Source organism: Oncorhynchus clarkii, chromosome 21 (assembly GCF_045791955.1).
Source record: "Oncorhynchus clarkii lewisi isolate Uvic-CL-2024 chromosome 21, UVic_Ocla_1.0, whole genome shotgun sequence".
Lineage (NCBI taxonomy): Eukaryota > Metazoa > Chordata > Actinopteri > Salmoniformes > Salmonidae > Oncorhynchus > Oncorhynchus clarkii.
Window position 1 is genome coordinate 50,627,851 of NC_092167.1, and position 17,664 is coordinate 50,645,514.

Genomic DNA, 17,664 nt, shown 5'->3' on the forward strand with positions numbered 1-17,664 from the left:
CACCTTCATTTGGGAGGACGGGTTTGTGGTAATGGCTGGAACGGAGCGAACGGAATGGGATCCACCTTCATTTGGGAGGACGGGTTTGTGGTAATGGCTGGAACGGAGCGAACGGAATGGGATCCACCTTCATTTGGGAGGACGGGTTTGTGGTAATGGCTGGAACGGAGCGAACGGAATGGGATCCACCTTCATTTGGGAGGACGGGTTTGTGGTAATGGCTGGAACGGAGCGAACGGAATGGGATCCACCTTCATTTGGGAGGACGGGTTTGTGGTAATGGCTGGAACGGAGCGAACGGAATGGGATCCACCTTCATTTGGGAGGACGGGTTTGTGGTAATGGCTGGAACGGAGCGAACGGAATGGGATCCACCTTCATTTGGGAGGACGGGTTTGTGGTAATGGCTGGAACGGAGCGAACGGAATGGGATCCACCTTCATTTGGGAGGACGGGTTTGTGGTAATGGCTGGAACGGAGCGAACGGAATGGGATCCACCTTCATTTGGGAGGACGGGTTTGTGGTAATGGCTGGAACGGAGCGAACGGAATGGGATCCACCTTCATTTGGGAGGACGGGTTTGTGGTAATGGCTGGAACGGAGCGAACGGAATGGGATCCACCTTCATTTGGGAGGACGGGTTTGTGGTAATGGCTGGAACGGAGCGAACGGAATGGGATCCACCTTCATTTGGGAGGACGGGTTTGTGGTAATGGCTGGAACGGAGCGAACGGAATGGGATCCACCTTCATTTGGGAGGACGGGTTTGTGGTAATGGCTGGAACGGAGCGAACGGAATGGGATCCACCTTCATTTGGGAGGACGGGTTTGTGGTAATGGCTGGAACGGAGCGAACGGAATGGGATCCACCTTCATTTGGGAGGACGGGTTTGTGGTAATGGCTGGAACGGAGCGAACGGAATGGGATCCACCTTCATTTGGGAGGACGGGTTTGTGGTAATGGCTGGAACGGAGCGAACGGAATGGGATCCACCTTCATTTGGGAGGACGGGTTTGTGGTAATGGCTGGAACGGAGCGAACGGAATGGGATCCACCTTCATTTGGGAGGACGGGTTTGTGGTAATGGCTGGAACGGAGCGAACGGAATGGGATCCACCTTCATTTGGGAGGACGGGTTTGTGGTAATGGCTGGAACGGAGCGAACGGAATGGGATCCACCTTCATTTGGGAGGACGGGTTTGTGGTAATGGCTGGAACGGAGCGAACGGAATGGGATCCACCTTCATTTGGGAGGACGGGTTTGTGGTAATGGCTGGAACGGAGCGAACGGAATGGGATCCACCTTCATTTGGGAGGACGGGTTTGTGGTAATGGCTGGAACGGAGCGAACGGAATGGGATCCACCTTCATTTGGGAGGACGGGTTTGTGGTAATGGCTGGAACGGAGCGAACGGAATGGGATCCACCTTCATTTGGGAGGACGGGTTTGTGGTAATGGCTGGAACGGAGCGAACGGAATGGGATCGTGTCTTAGATGTATTAGATACGATTCTACTCCAGCCATTACCACAAGCCCGTCCTCCCAAATGTAGGTGCCACCAACCTCCTGTGTAAGCAATAACGAGCAGAGCAGAGCAGAGCAGAGCAGAGTAGAGTAGAGTAGAGTAGAGTAGAGTAGAGTAGAGTAGAGTAGAGTAGAGCAGAGGACTCACCTGTATAGAAGAGAAACTGGATGAAGTACTTCTGGTTCAACTCTCCAACACAGTTATTGATCCTACAACACAACCACACACAATATTATAACGATAGAGGAGAGACAGAGAGAGGAGAGCCAGAGAGAGGAGAGCCAGAGAGAGGAGAGACAGAGAGAGAGGAGAGACTGAGGAGAGACAGAGAGAGAGACAGAGGAGAATGACAGAGATAGAAAGATAGGAGGGCTGGATGAGGAGGAGGAAGTTTACCAGGGACAGAGAGAGGTTGTAGGAGGAGCTGTAGAGTTACTAACCAGGGACAGAGAGAGGTTGTAAGAGGAGCTGTAGAGTGACTAACCAGGGACAGAGAGAGGTTGTAGGAGGAGCTGTAGAGTTACTAACCAGGGACAGAGAGAGGTTGTAGGAGGAGCTGTAGAGTTACTAACCAGGGACAGAGAGAGGTTGTAGGAGGAGCTGTAGAGTGACTAACCAGTGACAGAGAGAGGTTGTAGGAGGAGCTGTAGAGTGACTAACCAGGGACAGAGAGAGGTTGAGGAGCTGTAGAGTGACTAACCAGGGACAGAGAGAGGTTGAGGAGCTGTAGAGTTACTAACCAGGGACAGAGAGAGGTTGTAGGAGAAGCTGTAGAGTGACTAACCAGGGACAGAGAGAGGTTGAGGAGCTGTAGAGTGACTAACCAGGGACAGAGAGAGGTTGAGGAGCTGTAGAGTTACTAACCAGGGACAGAGAGAGGTTGAGGAGCTGTAGAGTTACTAACCAGGGACAGAGAGAGGTTGTAGGAGGAGCTGTAGAGTTACTAACCAGGGACAGAGAGAGGTTGTAGGAGGAGCTGTAGAGTTACTAACCAGGGACAGAGAGAGGTTGTAGGAGGAGCTGTAGAGTTACTAACCAGGGACAGAGAGGTTGTAGGAGGAGCTGTAGAGTTACTAACCAGGGACAGAGAGAGGTTGAGGAGCTGTAGAGTGACTAACCAGGGACAGAGAGAGGTTGTAGGAGGAGCTGTAGAGTGACTAACCAGGGACAGAGAGAGATTGTAGGAGGAGCTGTAGAGTGACTAACCAGGGACAGAGAGATGTTGTAGGAGGAGCTGTAGAGTTACTAACCAGGGACAGAGAGAGGTTGTAGGAGGAGCTGTAGAGTTACTAACCAGGGACAGAGAGAGGTTGTAGGAGGAGCTGTAGAGTGACTAACCAGGGACAGAGAGAGGTTGTAGGAGGAGCTGTAGAGTTGAGGAGCTGTAGAGTGACTAACCAGGGACAGAGAGAAGTGTTGAGGAGCTGTAGAGTGACTAACCAGGGACAGAGAGAGGTTGTAGGAGGAGCTGTAGTGGGACTAACCAGGGACAGAGAGAGGTTGTAGGAGGAGCTGTAGAGTGACTAACCAGGGACAGAGAGAGGTTGTAGGAGGAGCTGTAGAGTGACTAACCAGGGACAGAGAGAGGTTGTAGGAGGAGCTGTAGAGTTACTAACCAGGGACAGAGAGAGGTTGAGGAGCTGTAGAGTGACTAACCAGGGACAGAGAGAGGTTGTAGGAGGAGCTGTAGAGTGACTAACCAGGGACAGAGAGAGATTGTAGGAGGAGCTGTAGAGTGACTAACCAAGGACAGAGAGAGGTTGTAGGAGGAGCTGTAGAGTGACTAACCAGGGACAGAGAGAGGTTGTAGGAGGAGCTGTAGAGTTACTAACCAGGGACAGAGAGAGGTTGTAGGAGGAGCTGTAGAGTTACTAACCAGGGACAGAGAGAGGTTGTAGGAGGAGCTGTAGAGTTACTAACCAGGGACAGAGAGAGGTTGTAGGAGGAGCTGTAGAGTTACTAACCAGGGACAGAGAGAGGTTGAGGAGCTGTAGAGTGACTAACCAGGGACAGAGAGAGGTTGAGGAGCTGTAGAGTTACTAACCAGGGACAGAGAGAGGTTGTAGGAGGAGCTGTAGAGTTACTAACCAGGGACAGAGAGAGGTTGAGGAGCTGTAGAGTGACTAACCAGGGACAGAGAGAGGTTGAGGAGCTGTAGAGTTACTAACCAGGGACAGAGAGAGGTTGAGGAGCTGTAGAGTGACTAACCAGGGACAGAGAGAGGTTGTAGGAGGAGCTGTAGAGTTACTAACCAGGGACAGAGAGAAGTGTTGAGGAGCTGTAGAGTTACTAACCAGGGACAGAGAGAGGTTGTAGGAGGAGCTGTAGAGTTACTAACCAGGGACAGAGAGAGGTTGAGGAGGATCTGTAGAGTTACTAACCAGGGACAGAGAGAGGTTGAGGAGGTGTAGAGTTACTAACCAGGGACAGAGAGAGGTTGTAGGAGGAGCTGTAGAGTGACTAACCAGGGACAGAGAGAGGTTGTAGGAGGAGCTGTAGAGTGACTAACCAGGGACAGAGAGAGGTTGTAGGAGGAGCTGTAGAGTGACTAACCAGTGACAGAGAGAGGTTGTAGGAGGAGCTGTAGAATGACTAACCAGGGACAGAGAGAGGTTGTAGGAGGAGCTGTAGAGTGACTAACCAGGGACAGAGAGAGTTTGTAGGAGGAGCTGTAGAGTTACTAACCAGGGACAGAGAGAGGTTGAGGAGCTGTAGAGTTACTAACCAGGGACAGAGAGAGGTTGTAGGCAGAGCTGTAGAGTGACTAACCAGGGACAGAGAGAGGTTGTAGGAGGAGCTGTAGAGTTACTAACCAGGGACAGAGAGAGGTTGTAGGAGGAGCTGTAGAGTTACTAACCAGGGACAGAGAGAGGTTGAGGAGCTGTAGAGTGACTAACCAGGGACAGAGAGAGGTTGTAGGAGGAGCTGTAGAGTGACTAACCAGGGACAGAGAGAGGTTGAGGAGCTGTAGAGTGACTAACCAGGGACAGAGAGAGGTTGAGGAGCTGTAGAGTGACTAACCAGGGACAGAGAGAGGTTGAGGAGCTGTAGAGTTACTAACCAGGGACAGAGAGAGGTTGAGGAGCTGTAGAGTGACTAACCAGGGACAGAGAGAGGTTGAGGAGCTGTAGAGTGACTAACCAGGGACAGAGAGAAGTGTTGAGGAGCTGTAGAGTGACTAACCAGGGACAGAGAGAGGTTGTAGGAGGAGCTGTAGTGGGACTAACCAGGGACAGAGAGAGGTTGTAGGAGGAGCTGTAGAGTGACTAACCAGGGACAGAGAGAGGTTGTAGGAGGAGCTGTAGAGTGACTAACCAGGGACAGAGAGAGGTTGTAGGAGGAGCTGTAGAGTTACTAACCAGGGACAGAGAGAGGTTGAGGAGCTGTAGAGTGACTAACCAGGGACAGAGAGAGGTTGTAGGAGGAGCTGTAGAGTGACTAACCAGGGACAGAGAGAGATTGTAGGAGGAGCTGTAGAGTGACTAACCAGGGACAGAGAGAGGTTGTAGGAGGAGCTGTAGAGTGACTAACCAGGGACAGAGAGAGGTTGTAGGAGGAGCTGTAGAGTTACTAACCAGGGACAGAGAGAGGTTGTAGGAGGAGCTGTAGAGTGACTAACCAGGGACAGAGAGAGGTTGAGGAGCTGTAGAGTTACTAACCAGGGACAGAGAGAGGTTGTAGGAGGAGCTGTAGAGTTACTAACCAGGGACAGAGAGAGGTTGAGGAGCTGTAGAGTGACTAACCAGGGACAGAGAGAGGTTGAGGAGCTGTAGAGTTACTAACCAGGGACAGAGAGAGGTTGTAGGAGGAGCTGTAGAGTTACTAACCAGGGACAGAGAGAGGTTGAGGAGCTGTAGAGTGACTAACCAGGGACAGAGAGAGGTTGTAGGAGGAGCTGTAGAGTGACTAACCAGGGACAGAGAGAGATTGTAGGAGGAGCTGTAGAGTGACTAACCAGGGACAGAGAGATGTTGTAGGAGGAGCTGTAGAGTTACTAACCAGGGACAGAGAGAGGTTGTAGGAGGAGCTGTAGAGTTACTAACCAGGGACAGAGAGAGGTTGTAGGAGGAGCTGTAGAGTGACTAACCAGGGACAGAGAGAGGTTGTAGGAGGAGCTGTAGAGTGACTAGCCAGGGACAGAGAGAGGTTGTAGGAGGAGCTGTAGAGTTACTAACCAGGGACAGAGAGAGGTTGTAGGAGGAGCTGTAGAGTGACTAACCAGGGACAGAGAGAGGTTGTAGGAGGAGCTGTAGAGTTGAGGAGCTGTAGAGTGACTAACCAGGGACAGAGAGAAGTGTTGAGGAGCTGTAGAGTGACTAACCAGGGACAGAGAGAGGTTGTAGGAGGAGCTGTAGTGGGACTAACCAGGGACAGAGAGAGGTTGTAGGAGGATCTGTAGAGTGACTAACCAGGGACAGAGAGAGGTTGTAGGAGGAGCTGTAGAGTGACTAACCAGGGACAGAGAGAGGTTGTAGGAGGAGCTGTAGAGTTACTAACCAGGGACAGAGAGAGGTTGAGGAGCTGTAGAGTGACTAACCAGGGACAGAGAGAGGTTGTAGGAGGAGCTGTAGAGTGACTAACCAGGGACAGAGAGATATTGTAGGAGGAGCTGTAGAGTGACTAACCAGGGACAGAGAGAGGTTGTAGGAGGAGCTGTAGAGTGACTAACCAGGGACAGAGAGAGGTTGTAGGAGGAGCTGTAGAGTTACTAACCAGGGACAGAGAGAGGTTGTAGGAGGAGCTGTAGAGTGACTAACCAGGGACAGAGAGAGGTTGAGGAGCTGTAGAGTTACTAACCAGGGACAGAGAGAGGTTGTAGGAGGAGCTGTAGAGTTACTAACCAGGGACAGAGAGAGGTTGAGGAGCTGTAGAGTGACTAACCAGGGACAGAGAGAGGTTGTAGGAGGAGCTGTAGAGTGACTAACCAGGGACAGAGAGAGATTGTAGGAGGAGCTGTAGAGTGACTAACCAGGGACAGAGAGATGTTGTAGGAGGAGCTGTAGAGTTACTAACCAGGGACAGAGAGAGGTTGTAGGAGGAGCTGTAGAGTTACTAACCAGGGACAGAGAGAGGTTGTAGGAGGAGCTGTAGAGTGACTAACCAGGGACAGAGAGAGGTTGTAGGAGGAGCTGTAGAGTGACTAGCCAGGGACAGAGAGAGGTTGTAGGAGGAGCTGTAGAGTTACTAACCAGGGACAGAGAGAGGTTGTAGGAGGAGCTGTAGAGTGACTAACCAGGGACAGAGAGAGGTTGTAGGAGGAGCTGTAGAGTTGAGGAGCTGTAGAGTGACTAACCAGGGACAGAGAGAAGTGTTGAGGAGCTGTAGAGTGACTAACCAGGGACAGAGAGAGGTTGTAGGAGGAGCTGTAGTGGGACTAACCAGGGACAGAGAGAGGTTGTAGGAGGATCTGTAGAGTGACTAACCAGGGACAGAGAGAGGTTGTAGGAGGAGCTGTAGAGTGACTAACCAGGGACAGAGAGAGGTTGTAGGAGGAGCTGTAGAGTTACTAACCAGGGACAGAGAGAGGTTGAGGAGCTGTAGAGTGACTAACCAGGGACAGAGAGAGGTTGTAGGAGGAGCTGTAGAGTGACTAACCAGGGACAGAGAGATATTGTAGGAGGAGCTGTAGAGTGACTAACCAGGGACAGAGAGAGGTTGTAGGAGGAGCTGTAGAGTGACTAACCAGGGACAGAGAGAGGTTGTAGGAGGAGCTGTAGAGTTACTAACCAGGGACAGAGAGAGGTTGTAGGAGGAGCTGTAGAGTGACTAACCAGGGACAGAGAGAGGTTGAGGAGCTGTAGAGTTACTAACCAGGGACAGAGAGAGGTTGTAGGAGGAGCTGTAGAGTTACTAACCAGGGACAGAGAGAGGTTGAGGAGCTGTAGAGTTACTAACCAGGGACAGAGAGAGGTTGAGGAGCTGTAGAGTTACTAACCAGGGACAGAGAGAGGTTGTAGGAGGAGCTGTAGAGTTACTAACCAGGGACAGAGAGAGGTTGAGGAGCTGTAGAGTGACTAACCAGGGACAGAGAGAAGTGTCGAGGAGCTGTAGAGTGACTAACCAGGGACAGAGAGAGGTTGTAGGAGGAGCTGTAGAGTGACTAACCAGGGACAGAGAGAGGTTGTAGGAGGAGCTGTAGAGTGACTAACCAGGGACAGAGAGAGGTTGAGGAGCTGTAGAGTGACTAACCAGGGACAGAGAGAGGTTGTAGGAGGAGCTGTAGAGTGACTAACCAGGGACAGAGAGAGATTGTAGGAGGAGCTGTAGAGTGACTAACCAGGGACAGAGAGAGGTTGTAGGAGGAGCTGTAGAGTGACTAACCAGGGACAGAGAGAGGTTGTAGGAGGAGCTGTAGAGTTACTAACCAGGGACAGAGAGAGGTTGTAGGAGGAGCTGTAGAGTGACTAACCAGGGACAGAGAGAGGTTGAGGAGCTGTAGAGTTACTAACCAGGGACAGAGAGAGGTTGTAGGAGGAGCTGTAGAGTTACTAACCAGGGACAGAGAGAGGTTGAGGAGCTGTAGAGTGACTAACCAGGGACAGAGAGAGGTTGAGGAGCTGTAGAGTTACTAACCAGGGACAGAGAGAGGTTGTAGGAGGAGCTGTAGAGTTACTAACCAGGGACAGCGAGAGGTTGAGGAGCTGTAGAGTGACTAACCAGGGACAGAGAGAGGTTGTAGGAGGAGCTGTAGAGTTACTAACCAGGGACAGAGAGAAGTGTTGAGGAGCTGTAGAGTTACTAACCAGGGACAGAGAGAGGTTGTAGGAGGAGCTGTAGAGTTACTAACCAGGGACAGAGAGAGGTTGTAGGAGGAGCTGTAGAGTTACTAACCAGGGACAGAGAGAGGTTGAGGAGGATCTGTAGAGTTACTAACCAGGGACAGAGAGAGGTTGAGGAGGTGTAGAGTTACTAACCAGGGACAGAGAGAGGTTGTAGGAGGAGCTGTAGAGTGACTAACCAGGGACAGAGAGAGGTTGTAGGAGGAGCTGTAGAGTTACTAACCAGGGACAGAGAGAGGTTGTAGGAGGAGCTGTAGAGTGACTAACCAGGGACAGAGAGAGGTTGTAGGAGGAGCTGTAGAGTTACTAACCAGGGACAGAGAGAGGTTGTAGGAGGAGCTGTAGAGTGACTAACCAGGGACAGAGAGAGGTTGTAGGAGGAGCTGTAGAGTTACTAACCAGGGACAGAGAGAGGTTGTAGGAGGAGCTGTAGAGTGACTAACCAGGGACAGAGAGAGGTTGTAGGAGGAGCTGTAGAGTGACTAACCAGGGACAGAGAGAGGTTGTAGGAGGAGCTGTAGAGTGACTAACCAGTGACAGAGAGAGGTTGTAGGAGGAGCTGTAGAGTGACTAACCAGGGACAGAGAGAGGTTGTAGGGGGAGCTGTAGAGTGACTAACCAGGGACAGAGAGAGGTTGAGGAGCTGTAGAGTGACTAACCAGGGACAGAGAGAGATTGTAGGAGGAGCTGTAGAGTGACTAACCAGGGACAGAGAGAGGTTGTAGGAGGAGCTGTAGAGTTACTAACCAGGGACAGAGAGAGGTTGTAGGAGGAGCTGTAGAGTGACTAACCAGTGACAGAGAGAGGTTGAGGAGCTGTAGAGTGACTAACCAGTGACAGAGAGAGGTTGAGGAGCTGTAGAGTTACTAACCAGGGACAGAGAGAGGTTGTAGGAGGAGCTGTAGAGTTACTAACCAGGGACAGAGAGAGGTTGTAGGAGGAGCTGTAGAGTTACTAACCAGGGACAGAGAGAGGTTGTAGGAGGAGCTGTAGAGTTACTAACCAGGGACAGAGAGAGGTTGTAGGGGGAGCTGTAGAGTGACTAACCAGGGACAGAGAGAGGTTGAGGAGCTGTAGAGTGACTAACCAGGGACAGAGAGAGATTGTAGGAGGAGCTGTAGAGTTACTAACCAGGGACAGAGAGAGGTTGTAGGAGGAGCTGTAGAGTGACTAACCAGGGACAGAGAGAGGTTGTAGGAGGCGCTGTAGAGTTACTAACCAGGGACAGAGAGAGGTTGTAGGAGGAGCTGTAGAGTTACTAACCAGGGACAGAGAGAGGTTGTAGGAGGAGCTGTAGAGTGACTAACCAGGGACAGAGAGAGGTTGTAGGAGGAGCTGTAGAGTGACTAACCAGGGACAGAGAGAGGTTGTAGGAGGAGCTGTAGAGTTACTAACCAGGGACAGAGAGAGGTTGTAGGAGGAGCTGTAGAGTTACTAACCAGGGACAGAGAGAGGTTGTAGGGGGAGCTGTAGAGTGACTAACCAGGGACAGAGAGAGGTTGAGGAGCTGTAGAGTGACTAACCAGGGACAGAGAGAGATTGTAGGAGGAGCTGTAGAGTGACTAACCAGGGACAGAGAGAGGTTGTAGGAGGAGCTGTAGAGTTACTAACCAGGGACAGAGAGATGTTGTAGGAGGAGCTGTAGAGTTACTAACCAGGGACAGAGAGAGGTTGTAGGAGGAGCTGTAGAGTTACTAACCAGGGACAGAGAGAGGTTGTAGGAGGAGCTGTAGAGTGACTAACCAGGGACAGAGAGAGGTTGTAGGAGGAGCTGTAGAGTGACTAGCCAGGGACAGAGAGAGGTTGTAGGAGGAGCTGTAGAGTTACTAACCAGGGACAGAGAGAGGTTGTTTGAGGAGCTGTAGAGTGACTAACCAGGGACAGAGAGAGGTTGAGGAGCTGTAGAGTGACTAACCAGGGACAGAGAGAGGTTGTAGGAGGAGCTGTAGTGGGACTAACCAGGGACAGAGAGAGGTTGTAGGAGGATCTGTAGAGTGACTAACCAGGGACAGAGAGAGGTTGTAGGAGGAGCTGTAGAGTGACTAACCAGGGACAGAGAGAGGTTGTAGGAGGAGCTGTAGAGTTACTAACCAGGGACAGAGAGAGGTTGAGGAGCTGTAGAGTGACTAACCAGGGACAGAGAGAGGTTGTAGGAGGAGCTGTAGAGTGACTAACCAGGGACAGAGAGAGATTGTAGGAGGAGCTGTAGAGTGACTAACCAGGGACAGAGAGAGGTTGTAGGAGGAGCTGTAGAGTGACTAACCAGGGACAGAGAGAGGTTGTAGGAGGAGCTGTAGAGTTACTAACCAGGGACAGAGAGAGGTTGTAGGAGGAGCTGTAGAGTGACTAACCAGGGACAGAGAGAGGTTGAGGAGCTGTAGAGTTACTAACCAGGGACAGAGAGAGGTTGTAGGAGGAGCTGTAGAGTTACTAACCAGGGACAGAGAGAGGTTGAGGAGCTGTAGAGTGACTAACCAGGGACAGAGAGAGGTTGAGGAGCTGTAGAGTTACTAACCAGGGACAGAGAGAGGTTGTAGGAGGAGCTGTAGAGTTACTAACCAGGGACAGAGAGAGGTTGAGGAGCTGTAGAGTGACTAACCAGGGACAGAGAGAAGTGTCGAGGAGCTGTAGAGTGACTAACCAGGGACAGAGAGAGGTTGTAGGAGGAGCTGTAGTGGGACTAACCAGGGACAGAGAGAGGTTGTAGGAGGATCTGTAGAGTGACTAACCAGGGACAGAGAGAGGTTGTAGGAGGAGCTGTAGAGTGACTAACCAGGGACAGAGAGAGGTTGTAGGAGGAGCTGTAGAGTTACTAACCAGGGACAGAGAGAGGTTGAGGAGCTGTAGAGTGACTAACCAGGGACAGAGAGAGGTTGTAGGAGGAGCTGTAGAGTGACTAACCAGGGACAGAGAGAGATTGTAGGAGGAGCTGTAGAGTGACTAACCAGGGACAGAGAGAGGTTGTAGGAGGAGCTGTAGAGTGACTAACCAGGGACAGAGAGAGGTTGTAGGAGGAGCTGTAGAGTTACTAACCAGGGACAGAGAGAGGTTGTAGGAGGAGCTGTAGAGTGACTAACCAGGGACAGAGAGAGGTTGAGGAGCTGTAGAGTTACTAACCAGGGACAGAGAGAGGTTGTAGGAGGAGCTGTAGAGTTACTAACCAGGGACAGAGAGAGGTTGAGGAGCTGTAGAGTGACTAACCAGGGACAGAGAGAGGTTGAGGAGCTGTAGAGTTACTAACCAGGGACAGAGAGAGGTTGTAGGAGGAGCTGTAGAGTTACTAACCAGGGACAGAGAGAGGTTGAGGAGCTGTAGAGTGACTAACCAGGGACAGAGAGAGGTTGTAGGAGGAGCTGTAGAGTTACTAACCAGGGACAGAGAGAGGTTGTAGGAGGAGCTGTAGAGTGACTAACCAGGGACAGAGAGAGGTTGTAGGAGGAGCTGTAGAGTTACTAACCAGGGACAGAGAGAGGTTGAGGAGCTGTAGAGTGACTAACCAGGGACAGAGAGAAGTGTCGAGGAGCTGTAGAGTGACTAACCAGGGACAGAGAGAGGTTGTAGGAGGAGCTGTAGAGTGACTAACCAGGGACAGAGAGAGGTTGTAGGAGGAGCTGTAGAGTGACTAACCAGGGACAGAGAGAGGTTGTAGGAGGAGCTGTAGAGTTACTAACCAGGGACAGAGAGAGGTTGTAGGAGGAGCTGTAGAGTGACTAACCAGGGACAGAGAGAGATTGTAGGAGGAGCTGTAGAGTTACTAACCAGGGACAGAGAGAGGTTGAGGAGCTGTAGAGTTACTAACCAGGGACAGAGAGAGGTTGAGGAGCTGTAGAGTTACTAACCAGGGACAGAGAGAGGTTGTAGGAGGAGCTGTAGAGTGACTAACCAGGGACAGAGAGAGGTTGTAGGAGGAGCTGTAGAGTTACTAACCAGGGACAGAGAGAGGTTGTAGGAGGAGCTGTAGAGTGACTAACCAGGGACAGAGAGAGGTTGTTGGAGGAGCTGTAGAGTGACTAACCAGGGACAGAGAGAGGTTGTAGGAGGAGCTGTAGAGTGACTAGCCAGGGACAGAGAGAGGTTGTAGGAGGAGCTGTAGAGTGACTAACCAGGGACAGAGAGAGGTTGTAGGAGGAGCTGTAGAGTTACTAACCAGGGACAGAGAGAGGTTGAGGAGCTGTAGAGTGACTAACCACGGACAGAGAGAGGTTGTAGGAGGAGCTGTAGAGTGACTAACCAGGGACAGAGAGAGATTGTAGGAGGAGCTGTAGAGTGACTAACCAGGGACAGAGAGATGTTGTAGGAGGAGCTGTAGAGTTACTAACCAGGGACAGAGAGAGGTTGTAGGAGGAGCTGTAGAGTTACTAACCAGGGACAGAGAGAGGTTGTAGGAGGAGCTGTAGAGTGACTAACCAGGGACAGAGAGAGGTTGTAGGAGGAGCTGTAGAGTTGAGGAGCTGTAGAGTGACTAACCAGGGACAGAGAGAAGTGTTGAGGAGCTGTAGAGTGACTAACCAGGGACAGAGAGAGGTTGTAGGAGGAGCTGTAGAGTGACTAACCAGGGACAGAGAGAGGTTGTAGGAGGAGCTGTAGAGTTACTAACCAGGGACAGAGAGAGGTTGAGGAGCTGTAGAGTGACTAACCAGGGACAGAGAGAGGTTGTAGGAGGAGCTGTAGAGTGACTAACCAGGGACAGAGAGAGATTGTAGGAGGAGCTGTAGAGTGACTAACCAGGGACAGAGAGAGGTTGTAGGAGGAGCTGTAGAGTGACTAACCAGGGACAGAGAGAGGTTGAGGAGCTGTAGAGTTACTAACCAGGGACAGAGAGAGGTTGAGGAGCTGTAGAGTTACTAACCAGGGACAGAGAGAGGTTGTAGGAGGAGCTGTAGAGTTACTAACCAGGGACAGAGAGAGGTTGAGGAGCTGTAGAGTGACTAACCAGGGACAGAGAGAGGTTGAGGAGCTGTAGAGTTACTAACCAGGGACAGAGAGAGGTTGTAGGAGGAGCTGTAGAGTTACTAACCAGGGACAGAGAGAGGTTGAGGAGCTGTAGAGTGACTAACCAGGGACAGAGAGAGGTTGTAGGAGGAGCTGTAGAGTTACTAACCAGGGACAGAGAGAAGTGTTGAGGAGCTGTAGAGTTACTAACCAGGGACAGAGAGAGGTTGTAGGAGGAGCTGTAGAGTTACTAACCAGGGACAGAGAGAGGTTGAGGAGGATCTGTAGAGTTACTAACCAGGGACAGAGAGAGGTTGAGGAGGTGTAGAGTTACTAACCAGGGACAGAGAGAGGTTGTAGGAGGAGCTGTAGAGTGACTAACCAGTGACAGAGAGAGGTTGAGGAGCTGTAGAGTGACTAACCAGGGACAGAGAGAGGTTGTAGGAGGAGCTGTAGAGTTACTAACCAGGGACAGAGAGAGGTTGTAGGAGGAGCTGTAGAGTGACTAACCAGGGACAGAGAGAGGTTGTAGGAGGAGCTGTAGAGTGACTAACCAGTGACAGAGAGAGGTTGTAGGAGGAGCTGTAGAGTGACTAACCGGGGACAGAGAGAGGTTGTAGGAGGAGCTGTAGAGTGACTAACCAGGGACAGAGAGAGTTTGTAGGAGGAGCTGTAGAGTTACTAACCAGGGACAGAGAGAGGTTGAGGAGCTGTAGAGTGACTAACCAGGGACAGAGAGAGGTTGTAGGAGGAGCTGTAGCGTTACTAACCAGGGACAGAGAGAGGTTGTAGGGGGAGCTGTAGAGTGACTAACCAGGGACAGAGAGAGGTTGTAGGAGGAGCTGTAGAGTGACTAACCAGTGACAGAGAGAGGTTGTAAGAGGAGCTGTAGAGTGACTAACCGGGGACAGAGAGAGGTTGTAGGAGGAGCTGTAGAGTGACTAACCAGGGACAGAGAGAGTTTGTAGGAGGAGCTGTAGAGTGACTAACCAGGGACAGAGAGAGGTTGAGGAGCTGTAGAGTTACTAACCAGGGACAGAGAGAGGTTGTAGGAGAAGCTGTAGAGTTACTAACCAGGGACAGAGAGAGGTTGTAGGAGGAGCTGTAGAGTTACTAACCAGGGACAGAGAGGTTGTAGGAGGAGCTGTAGAGTTACTAACCAGTGACAGAGAGAGGTTGTAGGAGGAGCTGTAGAGTTACTAACCAGGGACAGAGAGAGGTTGTAGGAGGAGCTGTAGAGTGACTAACCAGTGACAGAGAGAGGTTGAGGAGCTGTAGAGTGACTAACCAGTGACAGAGAGAGGTTGAGGAGCTGTAGAGTTACTAACCAGGGACAGAGAGAGGTTGTAGGAGGAGCTGTAGAGTTACTAACCAGGGACAGAGAGAGGTTGTAGGAGGAGCTGTAGAGTTACTAACCAGGGACAGAGAGAGGTTGTAGGAGGAGCTGTAGAGTGACTAACCAGTGACAGAGAGAGGTTGAGGAGCTGTAGAGTGACTAACCAGTGACAGAGAGAGGTTGAGGAGCTGTAGAGTTACTAACCAGGGACAGAGAGAGGTTGTAGGAGGAGCTGTAGAGTTACTAACCAGGGACAGAGAGAGGTTGTAGGAGGAGCTGTAGAGTTACTAACCAGGGACAGAGAGAGGTTGTAGGAGGAGCTGTAGAGTTACTAACCAGGGACAGAGAGAGGTTGTAGGGGGAGCTGTAGAGTGACTAACCAGGGACAGAGAGAGGTTGAGGAGCTGTAGAGTGACTAACCAGGGACAGAGAGAGATTGTAGGAGGAGCTGTAGAGTGACTAACCAGGGACAGAGAGAGGTTGTAGGAGGAGCTGTAGAGTTACTAACCAGGGACAGAGAGAGGTTGTAGGAGGAGCTGTAGAGTTACTAACCAGGGACAGAGAGAGGTTGTAGGAGGAGCTGTAGAGTTACTAACCAGGGACAGAGAGAGGTTGTAGGAGGAGCTGTAGAGTGACTAACCAGGGACAGAGAGAGGTTGTAGGAGGAGCTGTAGAGTGACTAACCAGGGACAGAGAGAGGTTGTAGGAGGAGCTGTAGAGTGACTAACCAGGGACAGAGAGAGGTTGAGGAGCTGTAGAGTGACTAACCAGGGACAGAGAGAGGTTGTAGGAGGAGCTGTAGAGTGACTAACCAGGGACAGAGAGAGGTTGTAGGAGGAGCTGTAGAGTTACTAACCAGGGACAGAGAGAGGTTGAGGAGCTGTAGAGTGACTAACCAGGGACAGAGAGAGGTTGTAGGAGGAGCTGTAGAGTTACTAACCAGGGACAGAGAGAGGTTGTAGGAGGAGCTGTAGAGTTACTAACCAGGGACAGAGAGAGGTTGTAGGAGGAGCTGTAGAGTGACTAACCAGGGACAGAGAGAAGTGTTGAGGAGCTGTAGAGTGACTAACCAGGGACAGAGAGAGGTTGTAGGAGGAGCTGTAGAGTTACTAACCAGGGACAGAGAGAGGTTGTAGGAGGAGCTGTAGAGTGACTAACCAGGGACAGAGAGAGGTTGTAGGAGGAGCTGTAGAGTTACTAACCAGGGACAGAGAGAGGTTGTAGGAGAAGCTGTAGAGTGACTAACCAGGGACAGAGAGAGGTTGAGGAGCTGTAGAGTGACTAACCAGGGACAGAGAGAGGTTGAGGAGCTGTAGAGTTACTAACCAGGGACAGAGAGAGGTTGAGGAGCTGTAGAGTTACTAACCAGGGACAGAGAGAGGTTGTAGGAGGAGCTGTAGAGTTACTAACCAGGGACAGAGAGAGGTTGAGGATCTGTAGAGTTACTAACCAGGGACAGTGGTGGTCCATGCGTCGTATGCATCGTTGACATACTCTACAGTGGTGAGCTCTGGGGGGGCGGTAGGTCTCACAACGACTACAAACAGTCCAGCCCTCACAACCCTGTAACACACAATATCACAGCAACAATATATTACACTACTGTGTGTGTTTGTGTGTGTGTGTCTGTGTGTCAGACTCTGCACAGCAACTAAATGGCAACTTAACGTTTCAAGCTACACAGTTCAGCCCCCACAACCCTGTAGGGAACACATAATGTCATAATACACCCCCACACATCATAGTGGAATAGACTAAACCGTAAGCTCAATACACAGCTTGAAATCGCTCCCCTCGTGTCACCTGGCTAAAAGACATTTGTCACGTGTGTTTGTGAAGCAGAGGGTCCCTAGATCAGGCCTTTCTAAGGACGGTATTCCCAGAAGGAAGCAGAGGGTCTCTAGATCAGGCCTTTCTAAGGACGGTGTTCCCAGAAGGAAGCAGAGGGTCCCTAGATCAGGCCTTTCTAAGGACGGTGTTCCCAGAAGGAAGCAGAGGGTCCCTAGATCAGGCCTTTCTAAGGACGGTGTTCCCAGAAGGAAGCAGAGGGTCCCTAGATCAGGCCTTTCTAAGGACGGTGTTCCCAGAAGGAAGCAGAGGGTCCCTAGATCAGGCCTTTCTAAGGACGGTATTCCCAGAAGGAAGCAGAGGGTCCCTAGATCAGGCCTTTCTAAGGACGGTGTTCCTAGAAGGAAGCAGAGGGTCCCCAGATCAGGCATTTCTAAGGACGGTGTTCCCAGAAGGAAGCAGAGGGTCCCTAGATCAGGCCTTTCTAAGGACGGTGTTCCCAGAAGGAAGCAGAGGGTCTCTAGATCAGGCCTTTCTAAGGACGGTGTTCCCAGAAGGAAGCAGCGGGTCCCTAGATCAGGCCTTTCTAAGGACGGTATTCCCAGATAGGGAAGGAAGCAGAGGGTCCCTAGATCAGTCCTTTCTAAGGACGGTGTTCCCAGATAGGGAAGGAAGCAGAGGGTCCCTAGATCAGGCCTTTCTAAGGACGGTGTTCCCAGAAGGAAGCAGAGGGTCCCTAGATCAGGCCTTTCTAAGGACGGTGTTCCCAGAAGGAAGCAGAGGGTCCCTAGATCAGGCCTTTCTAAGGACGGTGTTCCCAGAAGGAAGCAGAGGGTCCCTAGATCAGGCCTTTCGAAAGGACGGTGTTCCCAGAAGGAAGCAGAGGGTCCCTAGATCAGGCCTTTCTAAGGACGATGTTCCCAGATAGGGAAGGAAGCAGAGGGTCTCTAGATCAGGCCTTTCTAAGGACGGTGTTCCCAGAAGGAAGCAGAGGGTCCCTAGATCAGGCCTTTCTAAGGACGGTGTTCCCAGAAGGAAGCAGAGGGTCCCTAGATCAGGCCTTTGTAAGGACGGTGTTCCCAGAAGGAAGCAGAGGGTTCCTAGATCAGGCCTTTCTAAGGACGGTGTTCCCAGAAGGAAGCAGAGGGTCCCTAGATCAGGCCTTTCTAAGGACGGTATTCCCAGAAGGAAGTAGAGGGTCCCTAGATCAGGCCTTTCTAAGGACGGTGTTCCCAGAAGGAAGCAGAGGGTCTCTAGATCAGGCCTTTCTAAGGACGGTGTTCCCAGAAGGAAGCAGAGGG

At 51.4% G+C, this 17,664-nt stretch overlaps 1 protein-coding gene across 2 annotated transcripts in view; it reads right to left on the reverse strand.

Moving 5' to 3' along the window:
- Nucleotides 1–17,664, reverse strand: part of LOC139379512 (palmitoyltransferase ZDHHC3) — a 75,202-nt gene that overhangs the window by 16,718 nt on the left and 40,820 nt on the right. For both annotated transcript variants that reach the window (XR_011628392.1, XM_071122330.1), the window contains exons 4-5: nucleotides 16,026–16,138; nucleotides 1,676–1,737 (exon numbers count right to left, since the gene is read on the reverse strand). Coding sequence is in view for 1 of the 2 variants with exons in the window: in XM_071122330.1 (XP_070978431.1) it covers nucleotides 1,676–1,737; nucleotides 16,026–16,138 (175 nt within the window). In the remaining variant the exon portion in view is untranslated. The remainder of the gene's footprint in view (nucleotides 1–1,675; nucleotides 1,738–16,025; nucleotides 16,139–17,664) is intronic.